Here is a 15,871-nt window from a genome sequence, read left to right as displayed (position 1 = left end):
ACAATATGCATTTATAAATAAAAACAAGCAGACATGTACAAGTACATGTTATTTTTATTTGCTTTTTTTTTCTTTAAATAAACCATCTATTCAAATTGGTTGTAAATAGCTCAAAATTAGATCAAAGTATAAATTATGTCCCCTTTTTAAGCACTACATTGGATAATATGCATTGAGAAACTCCAAATGCAATACAGCTAGCTCCGAAGTTTTTTTCTTTCATAAAATTTGATAGATATCTTCCATCCATCCATTATCTGCACCGCTTATCCTCAGTAGGGTCGCGGCAGTGCTGGAGCCCATCCCAGCCATCTCCGGGCAGTGGGCAGGGGACACCCTGAACTGGTTGCCAGCCAGTCGCAGGGCACACAGGGACAGAGAATTCGCTCGCTCATTCACACCTAGGGACAATTTTGACCGGCCAATTAACCTGACATGCATGTTTTTAGAATGTGGGAGGAAACCCACGCAAGCACGGGGAGAACATGCAAACTCCGGACAGGAAGGTTGGTAGCTGGATTCAAACCCATGACCTCAGAACTGTGCCGCACACGCGCTAACCACCGCACCGCCGTGCTGCCCTGATAGATATCTTGTTAAATAAAATAAATACATGAGAAAAATAGCAATGGAAGGAACTTTTTGCCTGCTATTTGAATGTTGCATACACTGGGGACAAGAGTGGCACCAATACAATGTTTTAATGAGTAGTATTTTTTTCTAACCATTTAAAACACATCATCATTATATTTGAACATCTTTGTTTGGCAGTCCAAAAGAAAAATCCTAAAAAGTCGCGTGTGCCCAGCGGGCCATTGTTTATCCACCCCTGTCAAACATCAACTAAATCAATCAAATGCAGTAAAAGTTTACAAAACCAGTATATATCATGCGGGAGGTTCAAATATCTCCCCCTTGTCTCACAATAGTAAAAAAATGCACACCTCAGAAACCAGTCACCAAAAAAAAAAAGAAAAAAAAAATGCTATTAACTGCACAGTCGTAATTCAATGTCAAAAAATGACACGGGTATAGCTTTCTGGTGCATAGTGCCATTAATCACTGTGTGGTTACATCAACAGCTAAGTCAACATCTGTCAATTGATCAATTGAAAGAGGAGAAGGAGGAGGAGGAGGAGGAAGGTGGTCTGGAGGAGAAATCTAGGGGATGGAAATGAAAGGAACAAACATGTCATTGAAAGGTAAACCTGATAGCGGTAATGCAACAAGGAGTGAGTTCCATGGTGAAAGACAGAATCTCAATGTGCCAGGATTCATTTTGATGAAGTCAATTCAATGTAGTGGCTGGTCACTGCTCCCTCCCTCTCCTCACCCAATTAAAAATCATGGATGGGTCTGAAATTTTCATTGTAGGTGCATGTCCACTGTGAAAGAGATAAACTAAAAAGAAAAATCCTGCAATCGCAATGCATGTTTTTTTATTGAATTATTTGTGTGATATAGTTGAAAATAAGTATTTGAACACCATACAAAATGAATGTCAATATCTGGTACAGGAGACTTTGTTGGCTAATACAGATGTCAAAATTTTCACCAGTTTTGCACACACTGCAGGAGGGATCTTGGCCCACTCCTCCACACAGATCTTCTCTAGATCAGTTTGGTTTCTGGGCTGTCGCTGAGAAACACGGAGTTTGAGCTCCATCCGAAGATTCCGGAGACTGGCTGGGGCATGCTAGAACCTTGATATGCTCCTTACGGAGCCACTCCTTGGTTTTCCTGGCTGTGTGCTTCGGGTCGTTGTCGTGTTGGAAGACCCAGCTACGACCCATCTTCAATGCTCTGAGGGAAGTTGGTTGTTCCCCAAAATCTCACAATACACGGCCCCAGTTATCCTCTCTTTAATGCAGTGCACTTGTCCTGTCCCATGTGCAGAAAAACACCCCCAAAGCATGATGCTACCACCTTTGCCATGTTACAAGTTGAAGTATTACTGACAGGTGTCTTTATGAAGCTAACAACCTCAAACAGGTGCATCTAATTCAGGATGGTACATGGATTGCAGGTGGTCTTCTAATGGCCGGAATAACAGGTCTTTCAGGGTCAGAATTCTAGATGACACACTGGTGTTCAAATAATTATTTGCAGCTGTATCACACAAATAAATTGTTAAAAAATCATGCATTGTGATTTCTAGATTTTTCTTTTTAATTTATCTCTCTCACAGTGGACATGCACCTACGATGAAAATTTCAGACCCCTGATCTCTAAAATGTATTTTATATATATATATATATATATATATATATATATATATATATATATATATATATATATATATATATATATATATATATATATATATATATATATATATATATATATATATATATATATATAAAATATCTACGGGGGTGCTGGAGCCCATCCAAGCTATCTACGGGCCGTGGACACCCCAAACTGGTTACTAACCTGTCGCAGGGCACACAGAGACAGTCAGCTATTCACATTCATACCTAGGGAAAATTTGGAGTCACCAATTAACTTGCCATGCACATTTTTGGAATGGAGGAAGAAACTGGAGTGCTGGAAAACCCAAGCAAGCATGGGGAGAACATGCAAACTCTGCACAGAAATGCTGGTAGCTGGATTCGAACCCATGACATGATTTATGAAAATGTTTTTAGGAGCCACTAATGTAGCACTACAGAGCCACATGTGGGGTCACAGGGTTGCTAACCTCCGGTTTAACCTATCGGGTTGCAGACCAAAGTACACCAGGCAAATCAATGTTTCTGGCACCCTAAAATCATGTGATAATGAGATAACTTGTAATGCCTTTTCATATGTCTTCTGTACCACTAGTTGTCTAGTGGTAAAGTATCAATGATCTCACTGCAAATGGCTTGGTTCAATTCCCACTGCATACAATGTTTATCGATTTTAGTCAGCAATGTTTATCGATTGATCGATCATTGCACAAATACAGTAATACCCCCCCCCAAAACCTCACTTGGCAACGCAAACCTATATTTACTGAATGCAATTTTAATCTTATTCTGCTTATTCTGCGGTATATAAGCCGTACGGCTTATCAAATTTCTGTCCAATCTGGTGTTTTGAGGCCAGAAAATCCGCTACTTGCAACCACTGTTAAACAAATTCCCAAATCAGAGAAAGGCCCAGCAACATTGAGTCCTACTTCGGGCAGCGTGCTGCTGCAGAAATGAGTCATACGCCACAGCTCCTCCATGGACCACCCACCCCTCCCCAACCCAAACACAGACAAGAAACACTCTCTGCTCTGTTGGAGGGGGGCAGCCTTCTTTGCATTAAATACATTTTGTGAGATCACCTTTAGGTGCCAGTGTGTACCTGAGGTAATGACTGAGAGGCGCTCGTGTATGAGCATTAAACCCACGCATCATGTCACCCCGACGCCTTTTCACGGAATATCATGAATATTTCACGCGATTGCAATATGTTCAAGGGATTTGGAAGTTGTCTTTATGTTCCAACCCTCCTGATCAAGATAACTAATGTTCCCTGCCGTAGAAGGTGTCTGCTCAGGCTTTTTTTGCTCCCCTTTTTCTTGCAGCTGCCCCACTTCTTTGTGTAAACGCTACTGAACACCACACATAGAGAAACATGTTGTATGCTTGCACAGTCATGAAAAACAAAAATGCAATAACCGTAAATTCCGGACTATAAGCCGCTACTTTTTTCCCAAACTTTCAACCCTGCGGCTTATTCAGTGATGCGGCCAATTTATGTAAACTTTCTAACGGCCACCAGCGGCACTCGAGTACAAAAGGTAAGATTTAGACTGGTGGAATATATGCGCCGAGGAAGACTGCAACTTCTTGGCTTGTGCATAAATGAAATTAGCGTAAACATACCCTCATCATGCAAAATGCAAAAAGAAAGTAACATGACGCAGCTTTCAATCTAAAAGCAATCGAGCAGTCCGATAAAGAAGGAAACAGAGCTACTGCACGTAACCTTTACCAGAGCCGTTTACTGCGTTGCGAGCGTGTTGCTAGCGTGTTTTGGAATAAGGGAGCGTGGGACGACGTCTATATGACAAAGTTTCTTTCCGACACTGAGGAAGACAACTTTGATGGCTTCAGTTCTAAGGAGGAAGATGAGGACGGTTTACCGTGATTTTTACAAGTACGGTATGTTTTTTCTTACCAGACTCGTTTACTGTGTTGCGAGCGTGTTCCTAGCGTGTTGCTACCATTAACTGCCCTGTCACAGGCACTGTTTGGGATGAAAGTTATATTATTAAAGCTTTGAAAACTCTCTCGGTGTCCCGTCTTTCTTTGTAAATATGTGTAACCCATGTATAATATGTATTTGCAACTGTATATTTTTGTAATGTATTTATTTGTATTTATTTTAGACACCTATTCTGGTATGTTTTGCACGGGCGAATGAAAAAGGAGGGGCGGAACAAACGGGGGGTGACGGGAAGTGGGGTAAAGGTGAGGAACAGACAGACCTGTTTGTGGACGCGGCGGACAATAGTGGATATATATTTTTCCCACGCTTACCTTTGAAAATATACACTTTTTCTTTGGATTACTTTCAACGGGACCCGGACTCTGCAGGTCTGCATGAAACCTTAAGTATCGATATCATTTTCCGTTCATTTTGCCGGCTGTGATTTTTGGACTGTGTTCTTTAATGAAGGACATTTCGTTTCAATCGCGGGACTTAAAGTCGGGTTTGGGTTAATTTTGTGTTTGTGTTACATTTTTTAATGTGTGCGCATGCGGTTTATATACAGGTGCGGCTTGTGTAAGTACAAAATCAGTTTTCCTCTTAAAATGTGGTGGGTGCGGCTTATAATCAGGTGCGCTCTATAGTCCGGAATTTACGGTACGCTAATTGAAATAGCACTGCAATCAAATGATGAATCCATCAGACATACTTTGAATTGCATTGCTTTAGTAAGAGTTGAGCACGGCCTTCTGTTAAGTTCAGTAAAACCCTGTGACGTCTGTTGGGGTCATGTCTTTTTCAGGGTCAAGCACTAACATAACATAAACTGTGATAAACTAAGCAGCGACTAAAGAAATACCCCAACAGTAGATATTCTAATAGGCAGAAATGTCATTCAACAGCACGAGCACTTTCGCAAATCTTAATTTTGGTCTCTTAAATGTGCGTGACCCAAAAACTTTAATTACAAATTGAGCCTCTGCAGGGATTTTTTTCATAGAGCTACCAGGTTTAAACATGGTTGTGCCCTCTTCTGATCAAAGTAAAAACTACATCTAAGAAGACAATGTCCCACTGTACTGTATTTCTAACAGTGGCTGGCAGTGAGGGCCTGCCAGGACTTCTCTGCTGGCCTAAAAAATATCTGAATCATGTGATGTTAATTATATTAGGTCGAGCAATAGTTGTTAATTAATGACTGATGCTGTTTTTGTGCATTGCCCAAATAAAGCCACAAATGATAGTAAACAGAGGACAGTAATTCCATATTGACTGTCAGCTTCCTTTAATTACTTCTCCCCTGCATGCCCTACTTCCAGACGTGTGCTTTCATATGTAAACATTCAACCAATCGCATTTCAGGATTGCTTGTTGCTTGGCTCAGGAATCTCCCCATATTCTTTGAGAAGGCGGCACAACATCGCTGTGATATCACTGTGGGTTCAGCCAATCAGATTTCAAATTGGTTCAAATTTGGATTCTGGAAGGCATGGAGAAACGTTACCGCTATTACAAACATAGGGGGCGGTAATTCACCAAAACTATCGCTTCAACTGCCCGCCGTTAATATTGATGCTTTTTTATATGTTGCTGCTGTAGCTGCAGCTGCAATAAAGGTTTTATAGCCATAAAATAGTTATTGAGGGCTAGTAATCACTTGCAAAAAATTAAATAAAGCAACAACAAAAATAGAAGAGAAAAGTGGGTGAAAAAAGAGAAAAGACAGTATTTGTGGTTTCCTTAATTAGTATATTGCCAACAATGTTACATAATACACAAAATTAATTAATAATTTAGAAAAAAAATCTATTCTTCCACTAAATTATAGTAGCATTTATTTTTCACTCAACCTTAGTGTAAATTATTTGAACTTATATTAGGGAACTTTAATGTCAACTTCAAGCAACTTAGAATCTCTGAAAAACAAAAATGTTAATTAAAAATATTGACTATTCAGTGCAACAACAAATAAACTATGTAATACAAGAAAGAACATTACATTTGTAATGTAAAACACATTGAATGAAAAACACAGGAAACATAGATTACAAATGTCCTCTAAAAATAAAATACAAAACAGTTTTAACCACTTTATACTCAACACATTTAAAGTCAACGATACAGAACACCTTGAAAAAATGTGACGTTGGCAAACGAACCGGCTTAATTAGGTGATTCGTTTGCCAACGACACATCGCTAATTCAGACTGTAGTGAAGGCGTGGGTGTAAACTGCACGGTCCATCATTGATTTTGAAGGCACGACAATTATTTTTTTCTGATTAATGCAACACCACAAATTACTCTATTTGAATCTATATCTATATCTACAGTGTTCGCGTTTGCTCGCATCCCTGCGTCCTAGATGCATTATTTTTGCTGGGGACGCATCGTGTCAAATCAACGTGCGTCCCCGGGACGCAACTTTTTTGACACGAAATTATCATTATCATTTTTAAACAAAGATTTACCGCACTCCAAACTTTTCTTCAGGCAGATTTGCCATTGTTGTTTGGGTCTCGCGGTTCGAGTTTTTGTCCGCATGCAGATCTCCAGTTCAAATTGTGTAGTGAAAGTCCGTTTCTTTTTAGAGAACCGGCTTTTTCGGCTCAACTCATTGAAGAGAGCCGGCTCTCAAACGGCTTACTTGCTTTGATGCATTATATTACGAATGATTATGTTGTATGAAGAAGTTAAGAAAAAAAGCAAGTATGAATGGAGAAAATGAAAAAAGACAGGTTTGTGGTGATCCCTTTTAATCAGTATATTACCAACAGTAATTTAATGCAGAAAATGAATTAATAATTTGAATAAGAAAATGTATTATTCTACTTAACTATATTTGCATGTATTTTTTCCTTCTACAGTGAAAGTCCAAGCGACTTCATTTTTGAACTTTTGTCGAGCAACTCAGGATCTCACAACAAAATGTTCATAAACAATATATATGATATAAGGAAACACATGTACAATATAACATGTTAAACTACATAAATAAACATGTTTGGAAAAAAAAAAAAGATTTTTTTTTGTATTTTGTAAGGGAAAATACGACATGGAGCACACAAAATTTTGGGGACGCATAGATCTCTGTTGGGACCCATAGATTTTTGAGCATGTGAGTCCCCGGGACCCATCACTTTTCACAGGTAAAATGAACACTGAATATATATATATATATATATATATATATATATATATATATATATATATATATATATATATATATATATATATATATATATATATATATATATATAAATGTCAAAGAAAAGGGAAGGCAAATGTAATGAAAATATTGTGGTACCTGGCGTTTGATGAAACTCGACGTTGTGTCTGAGGATGTGCTGCCATCCGACCGTTTGAAGCGGCTTTTGCGTTTCGGCAACTTCCTGGGCAACTGTGGACAAAAATCGGATCAATATTTCGATGCGTTTTGATATCCTTAGATGTATTTGACTTATATGCTTTCTGACATTGCTATGGTAATAACAGATATTCTTTTGTCTGTTATTTTAGGAAAAAGACACTCGCTGACCAAAGAGCACGGCTAATCAATTACAAAATGAGTCCAGGCATATTTTCACATCAACTAACGCACAAGTGTCAAACAGGCTGCCCGCGGGCCAGATCAGGCCCGCTAAGGGATTGAATCCGGCCCGCGAGACAACACTCAGAGAAGCGCAAGAGAAAAACAAGCTGCAGGTTGAAATATGTCAACTTGATGTTGCCAAAGCCAGGTGCCTCGAACAAAGACACTGTACTTGTATTTATTTCCCTCTCTCTCTCTCTTTATTTCTTTTCCACACCTTTTCTTCCACTCTGTCTCGCTCTTTCACTCTCTGTGTCTCTCTTTTTCTCTTCCTTTGTTGCTCTTTCTCTCTCTGTCTTTTAACCTCTTTTGCTCTAACTTCCTTTTTTCCTTTTCTCTTTCTCTCTTCATACCCTTCGCGCTTTCTTTTCTCTTTTCTCTCCTTCTGTCTTTCTATTTCTCTTTGGATATCTTTCTTCCTCTCCTTTTCTTTTCCCCCTCTCTCGCGACTTTTTATCTTTTGTTTCTCACGCTCTCTCCCTCTCTCTCTTTCTTTGTCCTGCCCTCTCTCTTCTTTTCCCCCCCTCTTTCTCTTATTTCTTTAGCTCTCTTTTTCTTTCTCTTTAATCTACTAGTTCGGCCCCCAACAGAATGTTTGTTCTATCGTGTGGCCCCCGAGTTAAAATGAGTTTGACAACCCTGAACTAGCAGCCTCACCTGTTATCATGACAATAAGGACTATCAGGTTGCGACTCCTAGTTAGGGTGGGGTATTGGGTACAGAACCGATGATCTACATCAGTTAGATGGTAAGGCGCCCGCTTTGAGACTGGGAGGTCGGTGGTTCGCGCCCCGGCCGAGTCATTCCTAAGACTGAAAAAGTGGTCGGCGGCGCCCTCTGTTGGCTGCGGCTGCATCGGCTCGCTACAACGGGTCAGGTGCAATCGACATTTCGTTCTGTGTACATTGTTACACAGAATGACAATACAAGGAAATTATTATTATTATTATTATTATTGTCAACCTCTTTCAAGCCAACTGACACTTTTATTCATCAAAAAAATCTTGAGGTACACTGTCCGTCAAAAATGTTTAATAAAATTTGCCCAGCACCAGTTTCATGTTTTTTTTCTTCTTTAATACTTAATCATCAGGTCTCTTAAAATTACCGGATTAAGTTTTTTATTAAGATCCTTTTGTCACTTTGGGTTCCGGTGGTAGTAGAGGTTATTTATTTTGGTGAATATTTTTCTTTAAATATGGTTTTTATTACATTTTCGACTTTTTTTTCCCCAAATCTTATTTTGGTATTTTTTTCTAGAAAAATAACAAAAAATTATTAAAAATTAGGTCGGCACGGTGAGTGGTGAGCACTCCGCAGCACAGTTCTGAGGTCATGGGTTCAAATCCAGCTACAAACCTTTCTGTGCGGGGTTTTGCTAAAAAAGTAACCAGATAGCTAAAAACTGCACATTTTTTTGTCATTTGCCTTATAAAACCCATAAATTGGAATTTAATTTCTCTAATTTCCTGTAAAAATAAATTAACAACAAGTTCAATGTTCAATACACAAATCGATTCCCATTCTACTCTTTTAATTCATTGCTTAAAAATAATTATCAATACTTGAATAGAACTTTTTTGTCCATGAAGCCTGATGAACTGAAATATATTTTTTGAATTTCCATAATAAATTATCATGTTATCACTATGTTATTACTAAGTTACCAGGTAATAATTGATAATAGTGTTAATTCAGTCAACTAGTAAAAAATAATTTTAATTGAAAATAACAATGACCCAGCATTGGTGAGCTATTTTCAGAACCGGTCCATTAGGGACCTCAAATGTCCTCCGGTGACACCCTGAAGCCCACGGGCACCACGTTGGAAACCCCTGGTCTAAAGTAAACGTCACTGGCCCGGGTAGCTATGTGTTTTGGGAGTTAATAAAAAATGTAATTGATACATTTTACAAAATCCCTACATATAAGTCAAATTTTACTCACTGGGGCTTAAAAGAATAAAATATTTTAACCACTAGAGAGGTGCTAAATGAGAAACACTGTCCCTTTAATATGAGTGCAGGCCACACGAATTTTAGATTAATCTATTACCAATTCATTACATTATTTTCATGCATCCATCCATTATCTTAAGCCTATCTGGGGTCGGGTCGCGGGGGTAGCAGCCTAATCAGGGAAGCCCAGACGTCCCTATCCCCAGCCACTTCCTCCAGCTCATCCGATGAGATCCCAAGGCGTTCCCAGACCAGTATAGAGACATTGTCTCTCCAGCGTGTCCTGGGTCTTCCCCGGCGCCTCCTGCCGGTGGGACATGTCCGGAACACTTCCCGAGGGAGGCGTCCAGAAGGCATCCTTATCAAATGCCCGAGCCACCTCAACTGACTCCTCTCAATGCAGAAGAGCAGTGGCTCTACATAGAGTTCCTACCGTGTGACTGAGCTTCTCACCTTATCTCTAAGGAAGAGCCCAGCCACCCTGCGGAGGAAACTCATTTTAGCCACTTATATCTGGGATCGTGGTCTTTCGGTCATAACCCACAATTCATGACCATAGGATCGTAGATCGACCGGTAGATCGAGAGCTTTGCCTTTCGTCTCAGGTCCCTCTTCACCATGACGGACCGGTACAGGGTCCGAATGACGGCAGACGCTGCACCAACCCGTCTGTCGATCTCTCATTCCATCCTACCCTCACTTGTGACAAAGACCCCAAGATACTTGAACTCCTCCACTTGGGGTAAGATCTCATCACCAACCCGGAGGGAGCATGCCACCCTTTTCCGGTTGAGTACCATGGTCTCGGACTTAGAGGTGGTGATCCTCATCCCGGCCGAATTACACTCGGCTGAGAATCGCTCCAGTGAGAGCTGAAGATCACGGCCAGAGGAAGCCTACAGCACTACATCATCTGCAAAAAGCAGTGATGCAATGCTGAGCCACCCAAAACCGGACTCCTTCCCCACCAAGGCTGCGCTTAGGAATTCTGTCCATAAAAGTTATGAACAGAATCGGTGACAAAGGGCAGCCCTGGCGGAGTCCAACTCCCACCGGAAACGAATCCGACTTACTGCCGCCAATGCGGACTAACCTCTGGCACCGGGCATACAGGGACTGTGCGGTACCCCATACTCCCGAACTTGGTCGAATGCCTTCTCCATGTCCACCAATTATTTTCATATGAGTCTTAATATTTTTTTATTTTTTTTATTTTCACATCTGTGATTTTGTGCAGACAATTTACCAATAGGTATCGATCACATCGGCCTCTGGCTTCCTATCATTTCACGCCAGACTGCTGCCTAACGTGCATGACTCCCCATTTCCCATACAATTAACGGCTTGTGTGAGAAATGTTACACGTTTGGGTCCTGATCCTGTTTTGGTTCATGACAACAATATTCATTTCAACAATAAGCAAAAATACACTATCATAAAAACGTGCAAACAAATCTGATGTTTGAGAAATACGAAGAAAAATCGTGCGGTTCGGTCTGTATGACACTTTATAGTTTGAATTATTTTTGTGCTTTGTAGTTTTCGGTTGCACGACAAAATATAACAATATTAAATATTACACATTGTCCCTTTAATTTTGAGGCATTAAAATTCTGTGACCTCTTTTGGACATGAAGGTACCACCCGGATATGATTTCATAACTGTCAAATTATACATATTTTGTATATTTTTTGATCATTTCAAATAGTGTACACCAATATATATATATATATTCATTTTTTTTTCCTGGACTTTTTCTTTTTAGTTTATCTCTCTCACAGTGGATATGCACCAACAATAGAAATTTCAGACCCCTCCATGACTTCTAAGCGGGTAAAACAGCAAAATTGCAGGGTGTTAAAATACTTATTCTCTTCACTGTAAATGTAATAAGCACAACCGAATCTACAGCAAGCAGCAACGATGCTGAAAGAACTGTGGTTTTGTTTTTTTATTTGGTAAAGTAGATAAACTTGTTGACACAAATCAACTTTGTTTTTGTTCTACATAGTCCGTCTTGCTGTGAGTAAATAGGCGTTGTGTTGTTTATTTAAGGTTTATTATTGCAGTTTGGTCATTATGAATATTCGTAGTCTGTATTTTTCTTTGTGCTTTATAGCACTTTACGGTTGCACTTCACAATTCTCACTGATATCTCGTGTTCAAACAGTACACAGCGTCTCTTAAATTTTAAGGCATTGAAACTCAGCGAGGCGGCACGGCAGCGCAGTGGTTAGCGCGTGTGCGGCACAGCTCTGAGGTCATGAGATCGAACCTTCCTGTGTGGAGTTTGCATGTTCTCCCCGTGCTTCCGTGGATTTCCTCCCGGGCACTCTACATTCCAAAATCATGCATGTCAGGTTAAATGGCTGGTCCGAATTGTCCCTACATATGAATGAGCGAGTGCATTGTCTGTCTCTGTGTGCCCTACGACTGGCTGGCAACCAGTTCAGGGTGTCCCCTGCCCACTGCCCGGAGATGGTTGGATGGGCTCCAGCACTCCCGCGACCCTACTGAGGATAAGCGGTGCATATACAGTGGAACCTTGCTACTTCGCGCTTTGACGTTCGCGGATTCAGAGCTTCGCGGACCTAAAAAATAATAATAATAAAATAAAAAATTTTTTTAAAAAATGTGTAGTTTTTTTTTTAAGCATTTTTGAAGGGGCGTCGCTACCTCGTGGTTCCATGTTCGCGGGTTCAGAGCTTCGCAGGTCTAAAAAATAATATTAATAAAATAAAATAATTTAAAAAATAATTAAAAAAATAGAAGTGGGGTTTTTTTTAAGCATTTTTGAAGGGGCGTCACTACTTCGTGGTTCCATGTTCGCGGGTTCAGAGCTTCGCAAGGTCTAAAAAATAATAATAATAGAATAAAATAATAACAAAAAACAAAAACAAAAAAAACAAAAAAAATTTTAAGGATTTTCGCAGATTTTCACTTTTCGCAGGTGGTTTTGGTCCCTATTAACCGGGTCTAAAATACAATAATAATTAAAAAGAAAAAAAGAAAAAAAATATCTTTTTTTTTTGGAAGGTGCGCCGCTACTTCGCGGATTTTCACTTATTGCGGATGGTTTTGGTCCCCATTAACCGCGATAACCGAGGTCCCACTGTAATGGATGGATGGAAACTCAGTGACTTGTTTTGTACTTGAAGGTACCATCCGGACATCATTTTGATAGAAAAGGGGGGCTTGAGTTCTCCTCAAAACACAAATGAAGACGGCGGGACTCAGAAGAGAAGAGTTAGAATACACCTTTTGGCAAATTCTCATCTCATCTCATTAGCCGTACCGCTTATCCTCATTAGGGTCGCGGGGGGGCTGGAGCCCATCCCAGCCATCTCCGGGCAGTGGGCAGGGGACACCCTGAACTGGTTGCCAGCCAATCGCAGGGCACACAGGGACAGACAACTCATTCGCCCATTCACACCTAGGGACAATTTGGACCGGCCAATTCACCTGAAATGCATGTTTTTGGAACGTGGGAGGAAACCGGAGTGCCCGGAGGAAACCCACGCAAGCACGGGGAGAACATACAAACTCCGCACAGGAAGTCTGGAGCTGGATTTGAACCCACGACAGGTTCCCATGACATGAACTGTGCCGCACAAGCGCTAACCACTGCTCTTTTGGCAAATTATTGAATTCAAAATAAGAAATAAATCCGTGCTACAGGCCTGGAAGATGGAGGCTACAGGTGAAGCAAACCAACAGTGGTGATAATCGCTTCATTTACATTGAGGTATTGCAGACAAACGACACACTTAAAGCAGCTTCAGTATCAATATTGTCAAAATCGCGTGATAAATTCCCCATCACTATGCTATCTCCATTTTTGACGACTGATCGCCAACTGCAGATTCCGTAGGAAGAAACTAGTCCGACCTCAAAATGCGACTACTTCATTTCCACGCAAAAACAGCCAGAATATAGCAAGATATCGTCGTCTCTTTCAACCTACCTGGAAGTAATGCGACTGGGGGCCGCTTTCCACGGCCGAAAGCGGCTCTACTGGCGGAGTGGACATGCTGCTGACGGCGAGCACCGCGGAGCGTGAGCAGAAGGCAGGATGCACGAAGACATGGGTTACTTATTGAAGGTGGAGGGAGACGGAAGGCGACAGAAAAGGCATCCAAATCCGTGCTTAAAAGGCGCGTAGAAGCCGCAACGCGATGGCGACCACATTCAGAAGCGTGTGGGAGAATAGCGCGCAATAAGGAATGGAAGAAACTGATGACGCGCCTTTGGGACTGAAGCTGAGGCTTCTTGCTAGCACAGGTCCGTACTAAGTGCCCCCATGCCGGGGGCGGTCCAAACTGCTTCGGTATTATGAAAAAGAAACAACTTTCTCTCGATAATGGAACCGTTTGGATAGTTTTATTTTTTTAATTTTGATTCAGTAATATTTATAGGTTATATATTCTATGAACGTCGTGGATATGAAAAGTGAGGTTTCACCAAAATAGCATTTTCTAGTCTGATGCTAATAGGGTGGCCACGTGACCATTACTGATACCTGTCAACCACAAGCAGTGTTGGGTAGGGTTACTTTAACTTGATTACTTTCAATTACTTTTGGATTACTCCAATACCAAATATGCTAACAAAAGACAAAAGAAACTAAATATGAATAAAATGATGACTCACAACACGTGGTAAGCTTTCTCTCCTGGCTTTGATCTCCGGCAAAACTAACATAAAATGCGACAGAAACAAAATGAAAGTAATTGCCAACATCATTTTTGCCGTTCCATGTGTTCAGTTGCTCCCCAAGCTTGCACAAAATTTAGTAAAATAAATACTACAAAAAGACCTCTACTGTAATAGTATAATACAAAACAATTAGGCTTAAAACACTCTTCTATTCTATAGCACATGAATAACCTATATTTCATGTTGACAATATCTGTGTATTATTTGTTATTGCAACATCCATTGCAGCCTGGTTATCCTGGAAAGGGGATTACCTCATGTGCAGTCCCTTCACAAGGTTTCTTCATTTTCCTCATGTTGAGGTTTTTGAGTTTTTCCTTGCCCTCATGTAGGTTTTAGATCAGGGGATGGTGTCATAATAGCCTGTGGTTTGCCATAATCTGTGGTCTGTGCAGCCCTTTGAGACTCTTTGTGATTAAGGGCTATACAAATAAACATGACTTGACTAAAAAACATTATTACAAATACAACGAAAATGACATCATAAACAGAGCACCAAAGAAAGATATCATCCTGCAAGGCGACTGGAACAACCAAATTGGTGTGAATGCTCATAGAGGCCGGAACAAAACATGTGGAACAAGCCCTAACCTACAAAACAATTATAGAGGACAACAGCTTCTTGAACTAGCTAGCTACAACAACTTGGTGTTGTCAAACACTCTTGGCAACAACAAGAACTCCAGAAAATGGACATGGCACCACCCGGATGGAATCGACCACAGTCAGGTTGACTACATCATGTTTCCACAACGTTTCAAAGTGAAAATCAAGACAGCAAGCACGCACACATATCCAGGAGCCGATGTGGGAAGCGATCATGACCTTGTCATGATGAACTTCCGCGTTCGCCTCCAGAAGGTCACGGAACCCACGGATCAAGTTTGACCTTGAGCGACTGAAAGACCCACAGGATGTCGAGAGCTTCCAAGCCTTTATCGGCGGGAAGTTTGCTCCTTTGCTCTTTTTGGACTAAGATGTTGAAACCCTGACCACCAACTTCTCAGAGACAATGACTGAAGCAACAGAAGAAATTGTTGGAAAACACCAGAAGAAGTTCAATCCAGGGGTTACAAACAAATTTACCAACAGTGCGACACGAGGCGAGAACTAAAGAACAAAAGAAAAAGCCCTGGAGGACCAGCCAAGTATAGAGCAGCCAGCAAGAAAAACAGAAAAAGCTTGAGAGAAACAAAGGAGAAATGGATCGAAGACCAATGCTCAGGGTTAGAAGAGTGCCTCAACAAGAACAATTCAAAGAAAGCCTTCCAGATTCTAAAATACCTCACAAACAAAACAGGCAAAAGTGAGCAACACTCAAGATGAGGGAGGGAATAAGCTATCTGAAGAAAGGAGATCATGAATAGATGGACAGAATACTGCTTCAAACCATACAACCCTTAGCAAAAAGTGTGGG

At 40.7% G+C, this 15,871-nt stretch overlaps 1 protein-coding gene across 1 annotated transcript in view; it reads right to left on the bottom strand.

Moving 5' to 3' along the window:
* The window catches only part of LOC148368743 (voltage-dependent L-type calcium channel subunit beta-3-like), a 37,215-nt gene extending 23,213 nt beyond the window's left edge, over positions 1-14,002 (bottom strand). The window contains exons 1-2 of the mRNA XM_088330776.1: positions 13,703-14,002; positions 7,495-7,587 (exon numbers count right to left, since the gene is read on the bottom strand). Of these exons, the coding sequence (XP_088186902.1) occupies positions 7,495-7,587; positions 13,703-13,768 (159 nt within the window). The 5' untranslated portion in view covers positions 13,769-14,002. The remainder of the gene's footprint in view (positions 1-7,494; positions 7,588-13,702) is intronic.
* Between the last annotated feature and the right edge of the window lie 1,869 nt (positions 14,003-15,871).

The sequence above is a fragment of the Urocampus carinirostris genome, chromosome 3, assembly GCF_059441175.1.
Source record: "Urocampus carinirostris isolate Australia breed hairy pipefish chromosome 3, RoL_Ucar_1.0, whole genome shotgun sequence".
Lineage (NCBI taxonomy): Eukaryota > Metazoa > Chordata > Actinopteri > Syngnathiformes > Syngnathidae > Urocampus > Urocampus carinirostris.
Note: the sequence above shows the minus strand (reverse complement) of the source record. Positions and strands in the feature narration are given on the sequence as shown.